Here is a 15,712-nt window from a genome sequence, read left to right on the forward strand (position 1 = left end):
TGCCCAACAGTGCCTGGGTGGGCTCCAGCAAACCCCATGACCATAAGAGGGACTCAGTGAGTTCTGAAAATGGATTCAGAAAAAAAATCTAACCAACAGTTACTTTTCATCAATCAGAAATGATCATATAAAAGCTGTCATCGCTTAAATCTCAATTTGCTATTGAGACTCAGAATAACAGTAAATTAAACCGTGTTTCCACTGAGTGGTGCGGTCTGGTCCGGTCCAGTCCGGTATTTTGAGCGTTTCCATTATAAAATGGACCCATCAAGTGGTCCAAACCGTACCCTTTTTTGGTGCCCCTGTTGGTTGTAGGTCCATAGGAAAATGGGCGGATATTGGTGGAGGGATTGAGGAAGGTGTTGGGTGAGGGGGTTGTAGAGGAGAGTTTTTAGTCTGGGGGGGGGGGGGGGGGGGGGGGGGGGGGCTGTGGTTGCGTCCCCATCTTTGGTGGGAGGTGGGTGACTCCTGGGTCCTCTGGGTTCTGGCTCTGTCCTTGGCCAGCATCTGGGTATCGTCTACTCCCGCCCATTTTTTTTCTTTTCCCCTATTTTTCACACATCTCCCCCCTCCCTTCCCTCTGTAAAAAAGAAAATGTATATAATACATTAAATGTAATAAATTGATAAAGACATTATAACTAACAAAAAGGTTTGTACAAACATACACCTTGGCTAATAGAAGGTAACCTCTTATTGTAATAGTTAAATCTGTCCAACACAAAAGGCCTTCAGCTCTTATCTGTTTGCTCAGTTGTTGGACAGAACAGGTTAAAAAAAAAAGAAAAGAGAAATGGAATGAACCGGTTAGGATCGAGTGACTGTTGAAACCCATTGATTGGTTGAAGGTCGTCACGACAAAAGAAAGCTCCAAGAAAGCGGATGTATCCGCAATCTTCTCTCAATCGAATTCTTCATGAAGTACCAACAGCAATGTGGAAAAAAAAGAGCAGCTGGACCTCCATAGTTGTTGTTGTGACGGTACATCTTTAAGTGGAAGCGCTCACCTGAATTGCCTGGACCATTCTAAACCAGACCAGACCAGACCAGACCAGACCGCTCAGTGGAAAGAAGGCCTAAAATGAGCCCCATAATTACACGTCTACCAGCATTTTTTCTTTACAACAAAAAACTGATCTTCTGCCTTCAATATTAATTATTTTTAATTTACCTGAACTTGATTTTTCTCGCTAAACATTCATTTTCTTTAACCTTTCGAGTCAGCGTTGAGACAGAAATGCATGTCAAACCCAAAAACATAAAGTGTTTCATCTTTTAGTGATAAACAATCGGTTCAGACTTCTTTCCAGTTGATCTTTCTCCTCTCATTGGTCCTTCCTTCTTTGACGAGTGGAGTTTTTTGTGATGCAGCTGCTTGTTTTGGAGCGCAGCCTTCCAGGCTGAAGTGCTCCTGAAAAATCCAGAAGCGGCTCGTGGAGCCAAGCGGTGGCCTTCAGGGACAGATCTGTAATCTTGCTCACTGGTGCTCTGAAGTGGCTCCTTGGCTCTGTTCGGACTGATGGCAAGAGGAAGATTACAAGGTTTGTGACAGGGGTATTTTTGTCCCCTGTGTTTGCAGAACCTGCCTTATGGAGGAAAATCAACATGCAGCTGTGAGATATTTCAGGAAAATGTCTTTGATTTAAATTGGTTTTATATTTTTAAAAGAAATAATTTCAAAAGAAATAATAACCCCATTCATACAGAGAGCTGCTCCGACCTTACTTTGCACCTTTACCGTGTAACAGTTCTAACTTTTGTGATGCGGTTCTCATAGTCATGCAGGCGTCTGATGACCCGGTTCTCAGCAGAACACGGACGGTTCTGGGTGTCAGTCAGGAGTCAAGTGGGTGCAAATTACAGCCATCGTGGGTGTGTTTATACACGAGGTGTGAAGAGTATGTCATCATGACTGTTATGTAGTTCTGACAGTTAGGGAGTCTGTTTCCATGGAAACTGGAGTTTATCAGAAGAGTGTTGTGTAGGCACCTGAAACCAAGCCGAGAAGAAACTCATGAACTTCATCTTTGTTTTGACTGATTTCAGCGTCTCTCTGGAAATGATGGTGCTGCTGCCGATGCTGCGCCCTCTGATGCCGTAACGATGCCATTCAGCCCCCTGTCAAGTGACGAGGAGCAACAAAGGATGCTGGGAAACAGTAGGCTTCTCTATCCCGGGGCAGAAGACGAGGAAGAGGAGGAGGAGGAAGAGGAGGAGGGGGAAATGGAAGAAGACGAGCGAGACGAGGAAGTAGAGGAGGATGAGAATGGTGAGCTGGAGGGGGAGGAAGATGAGGAGGAGGAGGAGGAGGTGAGACGGGGAGGTCTGTCTCGGATGGACCGGGGTCAGGGGCACAGGCAGTCTGGGAAAACGTCCGGGCGGCCCGCGGCAGAGCGACGCTCGGGGAATCCAGGACACGCGGCAAACCCATACTCATCCAACCCCGGACCCCCCCACCAACAAGCAGCCAATCAGATGCAGCAGCAGAGGAGGCTGAAGGATCGCAACTCAGTGGCATCTGAAGATGCCCACATCGCCATGATGGTGTTCCGCATAGGCATCCCAGACATAAAGCAAACGGTGAGAGCACGCCCACACACAATCACTGCAAACCGCCAAGCACACAACACTGTCCCTGCAAGCTGTTACAAAAATGCATGAACACAAAAACACAGAGAGACACCTGACCGACCGGCCACAAGGACGGTGGCCCTGAAGTGCAAATCACATCAACAAATCACTCAATGCAAGAAACATATTTAAGACAATTTAAAAAAGCAAAGAAAATGATAATTAGCGATATGACATCTTAGAATTGGAAGTAAAAAACAGAAAAAGAAACAAAATTTAAATGAAATGTTTTAGAAAACACCAGTAATTTCCAGACATGAAATGTTATAAAATGAAACTAAAGAGGAAACAGGAAATGGTTGGTATTACAGGACGTCACTGATTGAAAGACGAGGTATGTTCAACAGAAAATTATTTCCGTGGGAATAACTTCTGAGAGAAAACAGCTTCTGGCCACCAACACTGCAACATTTGATGATTGCTCAAGCAAATCTTTACCGCACTTCAACCGTTTTTCTGCTTTCCCTCTTCTTTAAAACTCAAGCATCAGTGATTTGGACTTACAGGGGTCTGTCTAAATTTAACAACATTGGTCCTTTAATATCTTTGGTTCAAGAACTTTGGTTCAAAAAACTCTGTTCTTGCTAAAAATGACAAGGAAATGTATGGATTGGAATATTGTCGCCATATTGACATTAGAAGTTAAAGCATCAGGTTTTCTGATCCTGTAAAGATTTGGTCCCTGAAACTTTGCATGTGCAAAAGTGCAGAAGAAACTGTGCAGGTCTCAGAGGACCGTCCTTCTTTCACCGCATCAGCACTGAAAAAACCCCAAAGAGGGACCGATAATTGGCTAATCTGGGAGAGAATGACTCTCAAGGTGACTCAGGAAGAGGAAGGGAAGTGAGCGGCAGAGCCAAAGTGCATGAATGCAATTCTGAAAAAGCCTGCAAGCATGAGAGGATTCAGAGTCAAAGAGAGGGAAGTTGAAGTGAGGATGAGCTGGAGGTTAACAGAAGGGAAGCACAGCCACTTGGTAAATGTTGCCAAAAAGCTTTTAAATAGTGCAACAAAGCCTCCACTGAAGGCTCTGTTGGCCTGAAATGCATTTAGAAGGGCCGTCCAACATCATGATAGACCAATCTGCGGTTCTTCACCTTCCCGAAAGCGGTGTGACGTCAGGAGGCGAAGCCTTTATCAGAAGTCTAAATGGATAGATGCAGCTGCCTCAATGAACGGTACCTCTCCCACACTTCAACAGCACACAAAATTACAGCCAGCACCGCCAGACGCCCGTGATGCCCCCCCTCCCGCCTGGGTGATGAGTAATCTCTTTCAGTGAACTGTCGCCGGAGACACAATTGTTCTGATAATTGAATTACCAGCAGTGGGGAATCATTGCTGTGGGGGACCAAAGGTGAGATAAGTGCGAATGTGCTGCTGAAAGAAAATTTAGGTAAAAGAAAAACAGAAGTGCGGAGAGAGAGGCGAGGGACGCTCCTCTGCACAGAAAACACGAGACAGAGCGCTTTTGTTTTGGAGGAGCAGAAGGCTGTGGAGCTCACAGCATCAGCTGTCAGTCTTTTCTCTGCATCCGGCTCACATCACGTCCACATCACACGCAGGACAGAAAGCGGCAAATGGACTAAGTGTATTTGTGTCTTCCTGCATGTATTTGTGTTCATATATCAGGTTCACCACCACACTGCACCACAAATACCTCTCTGAACACTTCATCCTCCCACTGCTCTGTGATTTAGTATTGATCTTTGCTTGCGGTGGATGTGTGTGTGTGTGTGCTGGAAACCACAATATTTAGTCAGTTAAGACTAAAAACGTTTGCAACAAAATTAGCAAAAGTCAAAACCTCATAAATTAGGCAAAATTGTCCTTTTGAAGCATCAAAACACAGAGAAAATGCAGAGAGCTGATCGAAACGTTGGAGTAAAGAAACAAAAGCAAATGGAGAAAAATTTGCTTTAATTCTTGCAATGGCAGGAGCAGGTATTAGAGTAAGAAATAAAAGCAAAAAAAAAGTTTCCATTTACAAATGTTTTAATATTGGAGTAGCTTTGATTTTTTACTAGATCAAATAAGTTAATGAGTAAAATGTTTAGCTGCAAACCAATGTGTGTTTTTTGTCTGGAACTGGTGGTGTAGGACCAAGAATGCAGAGGTATGATCCTCTTTTAATCCATTTTCCAAGCGTTCCCCGTGGTCTTTAATTATGATTCTGCCGTTTTTAACCAAATAAAAAAAAAAACCTGTGTCGTTTTCTGGGGCATATTTTCTGCAAAGCGGCAGGAGTTCATTAGAAATTCACCTCTGAGTTGTGGATGGATGATGGCATGGAGCAGCCATGGCTTACGGCTCCTCACAACCCCAGCTTAGCATTAGCGTGCAACATAAATGGCGAGCAATGCGAGAACATATTAGGAATGTGGGCATGGTTAAAAAAAAAAAAACTCAGTTGCCAAGGAAATCAAAAAATTTACTTTTGCAGATTCTAATGATTCAAAAAATTATATAGACCCGTTCCTCACACCCACGGGAACAAAAAACAAAATGGTTGCTATGGAGATAAAGCCAACAGAAAAGCTACCATATTGAAAAGCTCTGACCATGGTGGCAGGGGCGGGGGCAGGAGAGTGAGGGGCATGTAGTAGCCGCTTAGCCAGCGGGGGTGGCTCAAAGGGGATGGCGGGGGCGGGTCCTACAGCGTGGCCTCATGGCTTTAATTCTACATGTATTGGTTGGTTAAATCTCACTGCGTCCTTCACAACTGTTTCAAAACTGGCCTCAGTTCATTTCTTGTGTTATTAATGTGGTGTATTGGATCCCTTTTTCTCATGTGAGTTTCAGGCTTCAGTGAGTTCATCTTTCATTCACTCTATAATGCTTCACACTGCTGAACAGCTCTCCACCTTCTGCTTTTGACTTGAAAGGCAAAGTTAGGAACATGAAGCTCCATTCATGCAGTTTTAGATTTGTGGGTGGGGTGTAGAGATGGAGAAAAGGCAAAAAGAGACATTTATTTAACTTGGAAAAAAGTTGTTTTACAGACTTGCTGCAAAGATTCATGAACTCCACATTTCTCCTTAAAGGCCGTGTCATACTGTTGCTGTGTACAATCTGTGCATTGTCCACAGATGACATTTTGGTATTTCGTAATACGTGTGTAACATACATGATCCACGCGTGTTTCTTGCGTTCGTCATTTGTCAATGAGCGCAGATGTCTGTGAGGGTCTTCACGTGAATTCGGTTTTTGAAATTCAATATTTTTGGTGGGTTGCAGTTCACGCATAGGTCTCTTGCAGGGCGGTGTCCGGCGCCGCGCGGGAGGCGGGTCGGGTACAGCAGGCGTGGATGGGACTCGGGGCAGGCGCCAGGTATTTCTTGTGGGGGTCTCCAGTCTGGGCGGGAGTCCTAGTAGCTGACTTAAACTTGGTGTGGATCAGGGGAATCTGACTGTTTAATTAAAACAAAGGATATCGAGGTCCCACTGCGGGAGCTGACCATGGTGCTGAAGCGGTGTGATTTCAGTTCAGTGCTCTGTCAAAGTGAAGAATATCAATAAAGCGCAGGTTTACATGCTCTTTGGGTGGTTTATTGGGACTTCTTCAGTGGTCCTTCCGTCCACGCTGGACACCACCCGGTAATAGACCTATGCATGAACTGCAACCAGCAGATAATTTTGGGCAACTCAAAACAGAATTCACATAAACCCCTGGACGCCTGAAACCGTCGACTTACATCTGCGCACATCAACGAATTACACACAAACCTAAGCAACACTTGTCAATTAAGTATAATACACATGTATGACGGAAGACCGAGGACATCCGTCATCCGTGGACAATGCGCACATTGTACGTAGTGGCAGTGTGACAGCGGGCTTTTAGGTCAGGGGAGCTGCAACCCAGCTCTCCTTTTTTAGCTCCATTTCTGCCATATTTTCAGTGAATTTTCCTTTTTTTAATCCCTTGTTTCTCTCCCTCCCCCTCTCTGATGTGTTGGGTGATGAGCCTCCAAACTCCCCGTGTATTTGGTCTGTTCTACATGTCAGCAAATTCCCTCTCAATATATTCTAATTGTTGGTTAATTGTGCTGAAATGAGACAGGGGAGTGGAAGCCCTGCACAAATGAACATATTAGGAAGTGAGGGAGGAGGATGTGAGTGGAAAAAAGTGCGTTCATGTGCAGCTTTTTCAGAGGATACACATTATAAAACAAATGAACTGGTGACTGTTCATTCATTTTGCAGCAGAGAAAACAGAGCTTTAAATCCTTCTGTTCTGAGTGTGAGGTGAAACGATGGAGCTCGGTTACAGAGTGACCTCCGCAAACTGACCATGACACTAATGTGGTCAGGAAAGTTAAGTATTAGGAAAAAAAGACAAAATATTGTCTTTTTAGAGGCAGAATGTTAGCTAAAAGAGACAAATAAAATCGACGCATGGAGGGAATTTAATCAGAAATGATGTTTTCTCCTTCCATGGAAAGTAACAACAGCAGATGAATGCTGGCAGCTGGACATTTTGTGCTTTTTGAAAAACCTGAAGAGCAAACTTAAAATGATTAACTTAAATGTTGTCTGCAGTCTTGTCAACATTGCAGAAAATATTCTCCTTCACTTTAGTCAGATCCACCCACAGAACGGATGCTAAAGCTGCACCAAACCCGTCTCTGCTAGATGAGAACCTGATTCCTTCTGCAGACACACAGTTCCGTCCTCCTGTGGTATTTCTCAGCAGACTGTGTGCTGCATTGATGCACGTGGATAACAAATCTGCTCTGCTTCAGTTAAAGGAGAGTTTCAGAAGCAGACAGGCAGGTCAGGCTGTTAGAATTAGTTTGTGTTAGTGTTTTGTAAGTGTAAAATACATAAAGTATCTGTGTTTGTATTTCTGACTGTGTGAAATACTGAACTAGAACATCAAAGGCAACAAGTCCCTTGAGACTTTTTTATTTTTAAAATTATTTGAAGTTTCTGTTTAGAAAAATTTGAAGGATTCTGTGGAAATATAAGGTTAACGTTTTTTGTCATTAAAGTCCCCCTCTGATCCTCTTTTGATCTATTGTAAAAGTTTTCCCAGAGGTCTTTTAGGGATAATTCTGCTGTTTTTAGCCCAAATGAAAAAACGTGTGTCGTTTTCTAGGACTTACTTTTTGCAGAGCAGCAGGACTTCATTAGAAATTGAGATAAGATCTTTTTCAAATGGCATTGCTCCACAACTATTTGAACAAAGAAACGCAATTTTGAGCTGAATTTTCTTTATATATGAGAATAATGAGAAAAATGCCACAAGAACATGTTAACACAATTTGAGTCATTGTTATGTCTTTCATTCACAGCTGTTCCTGAAACAAGAAAACTCACAGTTTAGGAGCAAATGTATATCCAAAAAGTAGCTGTTCTCTACTTTCTGCCACTAAAACATACGCATCAACTTCCTTTTCTAGGTGACATTATTTGGGCAAACCTTCAAAATCGAACATTTTTCAAATTGTATGAATTATTATGAAATATGTCTTCGTAGAAAAAAACACAATCTTTGAATAAAAAAGATTAAAAGGAAAAAACTAAGATGCAAGATGTGATGGACATTTCTGTTGTCTATAGAAAAATGTGAGAAATGTCAAGCAACTCTTTTTTTTTAACCCTCTTTTAAAATTGTATTTTATTTAAAAAAAAAGAAATACTAAATCTTATTTTAAACTGACCTTTTATATTGCTGTACTGTAAATATATGAGCTGCAAACACAAATTCCCCCACATTAAATTGAGGATCAAATTCAATTTTCTTTTGACTTAATTTTGTTTTATTCATGAAAAATCTGGAAAAAAAGTCATTTTACTTCAGTAAAGTAGAACCAAAAAATTCATGTTTTCCATATGTTTTTATGGTATGTTTCCTCCATAACTGTACATGAAGTGAGCGACCTTGGGAGCAATTTCGAGCAGATAACTCAGGCAGGCGTTTACTTCGGTTACTCCCCTAGGTCGGTTCAGTTAATCAACTCACCTGTTCAGCGTCCTATTTAAGTCCAGGTGTGTAAGCTTTTCATCCTTCTTTACTGCAGCGCTGCGTTTGTGGCCCCACCCACCTCCCCGGCTTTCACCTTTGAGCTCCTTTTAATCTCCGTTACCCAAAATTTTATGGAAATTTGTCTCATGAAATTGCACGAAGTCTTATGCCAAACTAAAGGAATGTGAAATGCAAAGTTAAAGGAATCTGAATGCATACTGAATGCATTACTGCATGAGTTGTCTGACTGAAATATTTACCATTGTCTCTGCATACATCAGTGACCTTAATGGTAAACTTTCACATCACTTTACTTTTTAATGGGAAATGTATGCAATCAAAAAGGAAAACTCATCTAATAATCACCATTAGGACCATTAGAAGAAATCTGAATTATTTGTTCTTCTAGCATGACCTAGTTCCTGCCTGTTGCTCTGAAGGAACCCGTACGCTGACCCTGGTAGGATTTCCTGTCTGACTTCAGGCATAAAGTGGATTCAAAGTTTTGTTAAGAGCAAGAGACACCAGATGCTACAACAAATATGAAATGAGAGCTACTATCACAGAGCTGACATCCCACCTGACCAACACTGATGCAGCATTTTCTGTGGAAGGAAACCTGAGCAGGTGCTGAGTGAGCACACACAACCAGCTTTTGAAGGCCTTTTTTAAAAGACCTACTACCATGAAAATCTGTGTTTTTAACATGTTCTTGTGGCTTTTTCTGATGATGGAGATCATAAATAAAGAAAGTACAATTTTTAGTTTTCCATTAAAATCGTAAATCAGAAGCAAATGTAAAAAATGCAGTAGCATTTGAGACAAAAAATACACTGGACGGGCCCACAAGCTCCCTGCTCCACTCCGCTCTGACGCATCCACCTGCAGACAAACAGATCCATGTACATCTTTGTTTTCCTCCTCTAAGCTGGAATCTGTATCCAAAATGTACGGCTGGATAACTCTGATATTGCCTGCCATATTTGTTGCGCCGATAATGTTAGGTTGGGGGTGTGAGGGGCTGCAAGCTAGCGTGTGAGAACATGTACAGGGAGCACTCAGTTATGGGTAAGGGGAAAGGGGGGGGGCACAGTTTAGAGGTGAATTTCTATTAAACTTTTGCCGCTCTGCAGAAACTGTGTCCTGGCTAAAAATGGCATAGTCATAATTAAACAACCAATGGGAACGCTTTGAAAATAGATTGAAGATGATTGGAATGGGTACTTAATTATAATCTTTTGTTTTCGGATAAACTTATAAATAAATACTTAACTAAATTTATTATTCAAATGCTTATTCATTAAATTAATATGAAACTGTGATCCGTTAGTTTACAAACGTTAGAATTTTAAATTATTATCCTGAACTTTTATTCCTTTGAGCTACATCTACCCTGTGAAACAAGGTGTCAGCTGTTGCAGAGGTGGAGTGTTTGACCTCTGATTGGAAGGTTTCAGGTTTGGTTGCTGCCTTACCTTTGTGTTAAAGTGTCCCGACACTGACAGGTGGTTACAGGTTGGCACCCTGGATCACAGTGGAGCCACCATCAGTGTGTGACTTTGTGTGCAGGAGTGAGTGGGATTGTGACAGAAAGGCCTTATAACATTTATATCAAATTGAAATAAACATATTTTTTCATGAAAAATGTACAAATGTGACATTTATTTATAAATATTTCTTTTTGTTATCTCCGGCCGATTCATGTTCTATGTGATATTTTCATCCTCTGTGTAGCAGCAGAGAAGAGGTTGGACATTATAACAATAAATCAACTGCAGAAGCAGAAAAATAAAAAGCGACAGCTGCAGCCGGTCCAAAGGAGACGACACAAACGCAGCTCGTGGCGCATGCTGCTCAGTTTCTTTTCACTCTCAGGTTTATTTGCTGTTAAAGGCAATGGTCCGTGAACACTAGTGTTCACAGCGACAGTCACGTTCCTCCTTCGGTTCTCTCGCAGCAGGAGTTCAGGGCTCCAATGTTTGCAAGTTTATTAGATGATCAAATCTGCACACACCCAGCCAAGCTGCCATTTGTCAGGCGAGCGCATTAAACAGCAGGAGACAAACAGTTTTTTCTCTGTTGTTTGAACTGAGCTGAATCTCACAAACTCCAAGGTGCACATTGTATCGTTCAGTCAGGAGTTAGGCTCAGACTAAAAGACAGGAGTGTGAAGAACTAAAGGACAGAGTCTAGGAGGCCTCTCCTCACTGCTGAAGAGGCTGTATGCTAATGACAGGAGGAGGTCCGGGGTCAAGAGATAAAAAGAAAGAGGATTTGAATGAGTCAAAAAGGGAGAAGTGCAGAAAGATGAGATAAAGAAGAGGAGAAGGGGCAAGCTAGGAGGCAAGTCTTTTAAGGTTAAATAATTATACAAAAAACAGAAGAAAGAAGTTCAATTGAGCTGTGTGTGCTTGTATTAAATCAGAGTTTATTTCCCCACAGATATTGTTAAAGAGACCCGTCCTCCTGCATTTGGCCTGCAGAGATGCTGGCAGTGAAAGAGGAGCGCCTCGTATTTCTGCATTTATAAGTGACAGAGCAGCTCCTGAGAAGATGGACGGGGAGGAGACGGAGAGGCAGGGAAGATAAAGAGCAGCATGGACAGAGAGAGTGGGTGGGTGTGTGTGAGCAGGGAGTAGTGGAATTGCAGCTTTAACAGACAGGATAGAAATTGCGATTTCAAATAAAAGATTTAAATGTTACAAAAAGCTATAAAAGACCCATTTTTAAGGCGTTCGCAGTGGTCTTATAATTATGATGGTCATTTTTAGCCCAAATCAAAAACAGTTGTTGCCGGAGGCGTTGTTGAGAGCGTTTGTATGCTCTCTCGCTAGGTTTCAAGAATTATGAATTAAGCACACAGTTTTGACTGTTTTGACTCCATAATACCAGTGGGGGTCTCCCGCTCCACCCGACCCCCGTCATCCAGATACGGCACGTGCAACTCGGTGTGCCCTTCTCTGGATCTCCCCAGTTGCAGCCAGTCTGGGGTCCCTGTCTCGGCAGGGGCCCCAGAGACAGAGACCCTGGGCAGGGACGTCACCATTACTGACAACTGCGATGGAGAGAATACAAATCACTTTGAAGTATAACTTAGAAGTGGTGCAGACCCGGAGAATCCGACTGTTTAATATATAAAAAAAAAAAAACATTGTTTGCTCGGCGGGAGCTGACCATGGTGCTGATGCGATGGTGCTCAGTGCCCTGAGTTTCAAAGTGAAGAAATTCAATGAAGCGCAGATTTGCGTGCTCTTTGCATTATTAGTATTTCTTTCGTGGTTTTAACATTGTTTATGATGATACATCTGGGAAGATTTTCCAGAAGAACTATAACTTTTTTACTTTTTACATCCATGTTCAAGGACGACCAGTTTTCATCTGTAGACAATGTGCAAATTGTACTTAGCAGCAGTTTGACACAGCCTTCAGTTCCTTATACTTTCATCAAATCTCTACAGCTTTACTATTTCCCATAAACACTGGTTTTTCAGAAGAAAACAAAATAGATGTCAGTCTTATTTCTTTCTTGGTGTTTTTTTTAAATTGAAAGTCAATAAATATGAAAAGTTTATACCACCTTAAACAGAAAAACATAAAAATGTTTACCATCAGCACTGAACTAAGTTTATTTTTTAAGGAAAATTTAATCAAAAGAAAATTATGTAAAAAATATTTGCAAATGACCACCTTTGCGATGTTTGCCTCAAAAAAATCCTGACAAATGTCTCGTTTCCATAACTTTGCAAGTCAATAACACGAGAATGTGTGTTTTTTTCTGGGTCATCTGAACCTATAGGATCATTTTGTTCTTGTTGTTTTTCTGATCCATGTCTCCATCTCAGTCAAACAGCAGAATAACTGTCTTTTCTCCACAATCTGTGCTCCACAAAAAATTCTCTCACAGCTGATTGTGGTGATTTTCTCGCGGTGTGTCAGCTGAGTCCTTCATTTTTCATCCTCTCCTGCTGAGTCTGTGACTAATTTGAGAGTTTGTTCGATGGCACTGTAAGGGCGTGCAGGATCGTGCACGCATCTGTAGCCACAAACAAGCAGACGTCTTTATCTTTTGTGCTCTTCACCCTCAAAGCATCTCCTGTGTGCTGTGGCACACATTCGCGCGCGAAAGCTTGTGCACGCCGTTGCACGTGCTCACGTGCGACCACAAGCACACCCTCCCAGTACCACATCTTCTTGGGAACACAGCGATGTCTCTATGGCAACAAGCAGCTTGCTCCACTAATGAACTGGTTGCCACGGTGACCGTGTTGGCTGTGCGCTAACAGAGTGGCTCAGTAAAACAGAGGGAGAGAATGGGATGTTAGTCCTCTGCACTAAGCCGCAGGCTGCTCTTTCTCTCGGTTGGACACAGATGTGTGTCGATGTGATGTGGACGAGTGACGCTGAAAGGACGCTCTGTCAGGGAGCAGCCCTGCCAGGAACCCATGCAGCTGCTGGAACTCATCCTGCTGCCGCCTCAAGGTCAGAAAAAAGTGCAGGGAAAGGGGGTCGAAGAGGAGAAGAGACGGAGAGCAGAATGGAAGAGCTGCCATCTGCGTGAGGGAGTTCATCTTTGCTGAAGGAGCCTGTGAGCTGCTTGGATGCTCATGACCCGCCGCAGACACGGAGGGCTGCAGGAATCTGACATTCATTCCCTTTCTGCTGACGGAGGCTGTGAGGAGTCATCCTCTTTACTCCGACACTGTCTCCCCCCTCTGGCTCTCGGGGGGAGCGGCCTGAGAGTGCTGCAAACTGAACACCTGCTTCCAAGCAGCTGAGCTGGAGTGGATTCAAGCGACACATATATGTTGCACGCTCTGGATCCGCAGTTATAAATAAAATGCATATCTAAATAAAAACTCTGGCGGGAAGATTCTGAGCATCGCTGCTACTCCACAGAAGTTCTGCAAAGGTTTAGATGCAAGCAGAAGACCTCAAACATTCACCTTCACAATCATTTTTCTTTGCAGATTGTTTTCCTTAAGAGCGGACTGTCATCACTGGCTAATGATCTTTGCTTTTCCAAAAACTTTTGCAGTTTCCTCTGTGCTGAGAAGCATCCCACAGCATGACGCTACCGTCCCATGCTGCATGCATGGATGATTTCTTTTACATTTGTTTTTATTTTTCTGCTGTTTTTCCTTCAATCAAGACCTTTTTTCCTGATTGACATAAATTTATAATCTTAATAGTTGATCTTCCAACGTTTTACACATTGCTCTTTCTATAAAATAAAACCATCAAAACTTATCATGAAGTGTTATTGGCTTCTATGATCTTCAAGAAAACTACCCTTAGTAGTACTTTTTTGAGCTTTTATTTTATTTTATAATGTGCTTAGTTTATCTTTAAAACAGTTTCCGTGGCAATCTCGTTTCTTTTTTTACAGAGATATTTTCGATTATATTATGCAATGATTCCATGATGAACCTGAAACTGTCATTATTTTACTGCAAAAAGTAAGATAAAACTGTTTTTATGTTTTATTATAAGGATTAAACATGTAGAGACAAAAAAAACGTTTCCAAAATAAAATAAATAAAGCAAAGACAAAGTCAAAACAAACAAAAAATGTCTAAAAAAACAGGCAAAGCTCCACTTAATAATGTTACAACGATTTATTTCAAGGAGTCTCATAAATTACGTTGTTATGTTTGTTTTAAACTAAACTAATAATAATATAGGTAGAGACACCTGCGGGTTCATTTCCATTTTAATAGGAGGGTTGGGAGAGTTAGTGGTTTTAATTGTGGTTAAACAGCTTACTAATCAAAAATCAAAATAGAGTCTTAACCTTTAGTAATCAGGGGCCTTTTTGGGAATTTTTTTTTTTACTTCATAATTTGCTTAATTTATAATTAAAGCATGTTTTTTCTGTAACAATGTTTGACATCCATCTTCTTAGTGTATATTTTTGATTATATTGCATAATAATTCCACAATGAACCTGAAACCTTATTATCAAATGGTAAATGTGGTCTTTTTTACAACAAATTACCAAATATTAAGACCAAACTGATCTTATGTGTAACAAAAAAGGATCAAACATGTAGAAAAAACATAAAATGTATAAATCTAAAAATAAAGCAAAGACCAGGTCAATGCACACAGTAAAAAATGTCATAAAATCAGCGTAGCTCCAATAAAATATAAAATATTGATTCCGGGATATTACATCTTGATGTCAGAACTCTAATGTTTATTTTGATCCAATAAGGTTTTTAAAAACTTTGAACAGTTTCTTTGCAAAGGGCGTTCATGTTTAAAAAATGATCATTCTATCATTATCCTGAAAGTACATGTTTTTAGGTTTTTATATCTCATATTAAAAATGTATTTTTAATTCTAAGCCTGACTTTACAGACTCTTTTAAACACCTTGGCAGCATTATAATGTCCTTGTGCATGACAATAAAGAAAATTATGACTGTTGATCATAAAGGATCAGTTGTTTTACCTTTGTGTTGTTTTCTGTTGGGTTTAAAGTGCTGATAGTTTAGCAGAAGAACAAATAAATGTTTGTATTCATTAATAAACATATCAATAAATGTGTCTATTGGTTAAGTAAGACTGTTTCGTATCTCACATTTGACATTGACATTTTCTTTCTGCATTAGTGTTATTTTTTCTATCGCGTTAGCTCCTGTCCTTTAATGGAATGTGTTTGTCCTGCAGAAATGTTTGCGGTTCAACCCGGATGCCACAGTGTGGAAGGCCAAGCAGCAGGTGCTCTGCTCCCTGACCGAATCTCTACGAGATGTTCTGAACTACGGTCTGTTCCAGCCCGCAACGGACGGCCACGACGCCAAGTTCCTGGAGGAGGAGAGGCTGCTCAGAGAGTACCCACAGTCCTTTGAAAAAGGGGTTCCATATTTGGAGGTAACACCCAAACCTCCAGAAACACTTTGTGTTCCTGTACTTAATGTGAACATCATAAATGCCCACAGGAGGGCGCTGTTCTTCTGATTATCTTCCTCTTTACAGAACAAAATCTTGCGAAAATGTTAACATGCTTGCATAAAGTTCGTTCCAAATATAACTCTTTTTTCGTATAAAATTCTCTAAATGTTTGTGATGATCGGTAAGCTCCATAAACAAGACAACATTCCTCACAT

At 41.4% G+C, this 15,712-nt stretch overlaps 1 protein-coding gene across 6 annotated transcripts in view; it reads left to right on the top strand.

The window, feature by feature from the left end:
• The window catches only part of shank1 (SH3 and multiple ankyrin repeat domains 1), an 83,005-nt gene that overhangs the window by 27,874 nt on the left and 39,419 nt on the right, over nucleotides 1-15,712 (top strand). For all 6 annotated transcript variants that reach the window (XM_023957348.2, XM_078951857.1, XM_078951856.1 and 3 more), the window contains exons 2-3: nucleotides 2,046-2,579; nucleotides 15,273-15,476. In XM_023957348.2, the coding sequence (XP_023813116.1) occupies nucleotides 2,103-2,579; nucleotides 15,273-15,476 (681 nt within the window). In that variant the 5' untranslated portion in view covers nucleotides 2,046-2,102. The remainder of the gene's footprint in view (nucleotides 1-2,045; nucleotides 2,580-15,272; nucleotides 15,477-15,712) is intronic.

This window comes from Oryzias latipes, chromosome 8 (genome assembly GCF_053564925.1).
Source record: "Oryzias latipes strain Hd-rR chromosome 8, Olatipes_Hd-rR_3.1".
In the NCBI taxonomy this organism is placed as follows: Eukaryota; Metazoa; Chordata; class Actinopteri; order Beloniformes; family Adrianichthyidae; genus Oryzias; species Oryzias latipes.